Genomic DNA, 5,686 nt, shown 5'->3' with positions numbered 1-5,686 from the left:
TGAATTTAAGGTCAATGTTTCATTTAATTATTAAATTACTAAATATTTGATTACTTCAATCCCAATACTAATCACATAAACAAACATTAATAAAATAATTTTTAGCCAATTCTTGCGGCAACAAAATAGCAGTATTTAATGTAGGACTTTGTTTGGGGGTATCTTGTTTTCAAATGTTTTTGGTCTACCATGTGACCTCTGCTCTTTTAGGGACTGCAGATTATGTCTTGTACACATGTGGCATGCACTTGTTTGCTTCACAATTCAGTCTCCGTCCGTCCATTTTTACTTATCTATTATCGACTTTAACGTATACTTCATCCATACGCGTTATCAACTTGACACATACAAAAGTAAAATAGATATAAAATAATAAATTATTTATGATTTTGCCAAGCTGAACAAGTATTATTGAACGTCTATTTTGATATACTGAACAAGTAAATTATTCATGATTAGACTTGTAACTTAATCATCAAGATTAATAATAAATCCAATTTCAAAAAATAACAAAATCTTTTCAAGTAAAGATTAACATAATCGTGCACGCAAAATATTTAGATCCAACAATGACTTACCAACACCTTTGCATGACTGGTATTCAATATGTTGTAAGTCGTTTATATTACACCCCTTTGAATTACACCCCTTTGAAGAGCGATCTGTATAATATTTTGTACACTTGAAGATACTTTTATGAGACGATAAATATAGTTAAAAACTGGATATGTTCGATCTATAGTTATATTATATTACATTCTCTATGCTCATCTTTAACTCAAATCAAATTTGTGTTCCTTTCCTCTTTTAGATTGGAGGCATTACGGGAGGTAAAGACGGATCAAGAATTTAAAGTCGATTCCTTTGTGACAATGTTGACTTCGTATACGTGTATTTGAACGAAATTTTCAATTATAATTATATATATAGTTCGAGTAGAAGACAATGCATGTAATTCCACAAGTGGAGTCTGGTGAATACTAGATCGCCCGTTAAACAGGGAAAACCTTAAAACAAAGTTTTGAACTGTACTCATTAGATAGAAAACAAAAACTAGAAGAAGTCTTTTAAGCCTTCTTAGAAGGCCTTTGATTAACAAGTTGGAGTACTAGAATTAGCAGACAAAGCCTACAAAAAACAAGTTCATCTTGATCTTTGTAGGTATTGTCTAAACGAAAATAACTCGAAAACAATCGGAAAGAAAACTAGTAAACATACTGTCCTAGAGAAACACAGCAATCGAACTTCAAACGTTGATGTAACAGCAAACTTTTTCACTCTTGAACTTGGTAATTGAACATCTTCATAGCGTGTCCGGAAGAGTTAGGAAGAGAGAAGTTGATGATCCGGCTGTACAGTTCGGAATAGGTAAGTGGAGATTTACTTGTCCTCTCTACTCCCTGAGTCCTACATTGTCACTGCTTGAATCGGCTAGAATTGTTAACCTTCGCGCAGTTTTCATGAAGTCGCTGCAATATAGAGGAACAAAAGACACGCAAGGTCATGTCAAGAATCGTTTCTTACAACAAAAGCAATGCAAAGTATGGGGAAGTTTTTGAGAATGTACCTAAATGGTTCATCACCAAGTTGCTTGACCGCGCCAGTGGTATCCTGGTAAAGTACGTGATTAAGCATCTCCGAGCTGTCAATGCCGAACATATTTGCCAATTTCCTGCATAACTCTTCGTAAGATCCTAGCAATGAAAGATCGAGAGTGCGACCTACATCTTCTGATTCCATAAAAACCTTACAGTGTCCAATCTCGGTATTTGGCTCAGATTGAAATATGTCGCATGGTGAGCGTTCTGTTAAACCACGTTGATTAAGTGCAGAACCTGAACCATCAGACACGTTCCCAGTTTTATCAGCATTCCCATCCGAGGAGCTATTCCCTGTACGAACAGTAGAAACAGTATCTCCCGAGCAGCTAAGAGAGATCTGCTGCTCAGTAAGTATAGGTTGACCGAAAAGCACAAGTTGTGGTGCTTTCTTAATATCAGATTTCTTCGTAGAGTGAGCAGAATTTCCCATGGTTAGCAAGCAAGATATATTCTCACTGTTGCATGGCTTGCTGATCGTTGGACTATTCAAGGGTCTACGGGGTGCTGCTGCAGCCTGATCAAGTGGTGGAAAACCAACCGGAAACAAACTAGAATGCAACTTATTGAAATGGAGATCTGATAATGATAAACCACATTGAGCATGCCTGGCTCCCTGCATGCCAGCAGGGGTGTTGTCGGGAAGACAACCAAAGGGGCTATTAGGCCCTAGAAGGTGGTTACCGGAGAAAGCCGGCATAGGAAGGTGGCCATCGAGAGGAAAATCTGGATGTTGAGGTAATCTTAGTTTCTTTCGTGGGGGCGAGAAGGGTGAAAGATGAATGGTAGGCATGTTTGAGACTAATTCCACGAGCCACGGACTGACACGTTTCACGTTTTGGAGCAGGTCAGGTTCGTCCCACGTCACCTGCAACATTAATTCATCTCAAGTTAAGAGTGGATCATACTAAATTAAGCAAGAATAGATTAATTGTCGGATCCCGTCCCCTTCTAATTAGATATCCCAATTACCATTTTACCAACTCAGAGGAGGAGACAGAAGAAAAATTATGTTCATTACAGACTTCACATAGATGAAGCACTCCAAGTATCGTCCAGTTGAGTTCAAGTATGGGTATCAAAACTCTCCAACTTCACGAGATGGTAAAAATCATCAGACAGCTCGTTACAAAACATAAAAAAATCCCAAGACAAGTGACGTGATTCTTTTTTTCTCTAAAACAAATTTAATGTCAAAGACAAATTCAAATGTGATTAACTGTAGAAAGAACGTGTGCAGCACCGTTTGTTTATCTTTTCTTTATACAGATTAGAGTTCTTTTCCTTTTTGGTATATCCATCTGATATCACTTCCGATTGGAATCCGTGTATAGCGTAACGAGTGCGACACTAACACTAGCTGTATCTAGCTTTTGACATCAGCTGGGTGAGTTACTAATGAAATGATATTAGATTTTTATCAAAAAAAGAAACGGATCTGTGGGGAATAATCGGCGCATAATGCTGAGAAACATTACGTGACTGAGCACGTGTGCTTACATCAGAGATAATATGACAGATCACAAAAAGGATGCGCTAAGTAAAGATGGCATTACCTGAAGAAGCCTCCACGGTGAATCTGGCCACCGAATGGGATCGGAGACCTGAACCGATGATATGGTTCCCATGAACCAACTTATCCGTGAAGAATCTTCAGTTTCAAAAGGCATCTTGAACCTCATCCCCGAGCACCAACGGATCTGCAATGCTGCTTTTACAAGCGAGGCCTTCACGCAGAACTCCGGAGTGCTAGCACGAGGATAGTAGATCACTTCAAATGGCTGTCCACTGGCCGCAAGATTTGCAGCTTCAATCACTGATTCTGCCTTCACCTTTCCCCTGTTCATGTTCCCACTGTTGCTCCCGTTTCCATTTCTCAATAATTTATTCTCATCATCCCTAAGAAAACTGGAAAATCCTCCATATGGTACCATACAATTTCCACCAGCCGGATTCCATCCGGAAGAAGTCTCAGGTCCACCTCCAATTCCCCTCTTTGCCCGCCGAATACCTACACAAAGGTCCCCGTTTTCAGCCCTCAGGAATACAATGGAATCACCAGCAACGAGCTTCTTATAGTTCACGAAAGTACTCCATCCAGTCGTTAACAGATGACGCCTTGGCGTCCCTCTATAAATATGCCTGAATTTCCACGTCTCTCCATGAACATCCTTAGCAAGGATGGTCTGAACAGGAGGATCCGCAGAGTAATCCAAACGAGGAAAGATCGTCTCAGCACAATACCTCGGGACAGAAAAACCTCCACCATTATTCGCATCCGATTGTGTTAACGTCTTAGCAAATGAAGTAGGCTTATCTTGGTTATCCGAACCGTTCAACCCAACAACCCCATCATCATCAAATTCAACCTCATTCCTACTAACAGGAATCAACCTAATTTTAGCAAAAACCTCATCAGTCTCAGGATCCGCCATATACTTAATCGCGGAGACTTTACAAGGAATATACGACGGAATCCTAATCGAGCTCCTAAAATCGACATTACCACAAGCATGCTCTGAGTGACCTTGGGGAAAGTAGAAAACTTTTGAACTAATTGAAGGCATTTGTACCATACTACCAGCACAAGCATGCCATAGTTGAGAATCTAAACACTTTTCTATTTCCTTCACTTTGTCCTTTGGATCCATAAAAGTAATCATCTTGATGTCAACAAAAATTCTACCAAATCAACTCTTTACCTCATAAATACTTAATACTTTCCAATTAGGAATGGAAAATGCTGTCATCAAATAAAAGAAACAAATATTCTTTAAGCATATTAATTGTACCAATTAGCTAAAAAAAAAACTAAATCACAATAAATTCAACTCAAAGAAGTGTCAAAAGTCCATACCTTTCTAAATCTGTTCACCAAAGAAATCTATCTTCAGAAACACCAATTATAAGTACATAGTACTTCCTTCTGCATCTCAAAATCAAGAAATTGCTCAAACCACTAGTCTACAACTCCCAAAAAGAGAATTTTTTTCCCCTCAAAAACTCAAGAAAATTTCCTAAAACAATTTAACAAGATTCAACCCAAAACTCTTCATTTTCTTAAGAACAAGAAACTCCCTCAATCACAATCACTACACTTTAAGCTCCAAATCAACCCAAAAATCCAATCTTTTCTTCTCAAAAATCAACAAACTCACTAAAATTTTCTCCAAGAAACACAAAGATTCCAACTTTATACTATTTTTCCAACACTCAAAACAAAATAACACAACCCCACTTAACAATTCACAAACAAAAAAAAAAAAAAAAAAACAAGAAATTCCCTCCTAATCATCCATTAAACAACACAATTACTTCACTTTGAGCTCAAAAATCAACCCAAAAATCCAATCTTTTCTTCACAAAAAAAATCAAGAAACACACTAAAATTTGCTCCAAGAAACATAAAAGATTCCACCTTTATACTATTTTTCCAACACCCAAAACAAAATAACACAACCCCACTTCACAAATTCACCAGACAAAAATCAAGAAACACACTAAAATTTGCTTCAAGAAACACAAAGATTCCCAACTTTATACTATTTCTCCAACACCCAAAACAAAATAACACAACCCCACTTCACAATTCACCAGACAAAAACAAGAAAACAAGAAAAACAAAACAAGAAAACCCTCAACAAAACATCAAAATTGATGGAAAGTGAAAAACTGGTGCACAGTAACTTTCACTATAACAAAACTGTTTGTCATTTTTTTGTCTGAAAATACACACAAATATATATATATTTTTCACATACAGAAGAGAAAGAGAAAGGTCTCTGTTTGTTATCATACAAAAGAAAAGAAAAAGATGTATACATGTATATGATGAGTGCTATACGTACTTATACTATGTCCACACAACACATGTGTATGTGTGTCTCCATGTAAAAGTTGTCTCTCTCTCTTTTGGACTGTCTTTTAACTTTCACTTTTTACCTTTTTTTTTCTTTTGTGATTTATTACTCACTATTCTATTAATATTCATATTAAACCTCAATTAATTAAATAAATTATCTTTTTTTTTTCCTTTGTTATTTTTCTTTTTGATATTTAGTATGTGAATTAGAGCTCGATTAATTAGG

General features: G+C 36.9%; 1 protein-coding gene across 2 annotated transcripts; it reads right to left on the bottom strand.

Moving 5' to 3' along the window:
- Positions 1–1,008: 1,008 nt before the first annotated feature.
- LOC107843081 (auxin response factor 18) lies at positions 1,009–5,420 on the bottom strand. Of its 2 annotated transcripts, none has more exons than XM_016687246.2 (4): positions 4,456–5,420; positions 3,155–4,341; positions 1,568–2,466; positions 1,009–1,469 (listed from the first exon to the last, which is right to left on the bottom strand). In XM_016687246.2, the coding sequence occupies exons 2-4, from the start codon at positions 4,259–4,261 to the stop codon at positions 1,394–1,396; spliced, it is 2,082 nt and encodes a 693-aa protein (XP_016542732.2). In that variant the 5' UTR covers positions 4,262–4,341; positions 4,456–5,420; the 3' UTR covers positions 1,009–1,393. The 2 variants fall into 2 exon arrangements, with proteins under 2 accessions (XP_016542732.2, XP_047252016.1); XM_047396060.1 differs by lacking the exon at positions 1,009–1,469 and having other exon boundaries at positions 1,563–1,672; positions 1,752–2,466; positions 4,456–5,417.
- Between the last annotated feature and the right edge of the window lie 266 nt (positions 5,421–5,686).

This window comes from Capsicum annuum, chromosome 9 (assembly GCF_002878395.1).
Source record: "Capsicum annuum cultivar UCD-10X-F1 chromosome 9, UCD10Xv1.1, whole genome shotgun sequence".
Taxonomy (NCBI): Eukaryota; Viridiplantae; Streptophyta; class Magnoliopsida; order Solanales; family Solanaceae; genus Capsicum; species Capsicum annuum.
The sequence above is the reverse complement of the archived record's forward strand: the minus strand, read 5'-3'. Positions and strand labels throughout refer to the sequence as shown.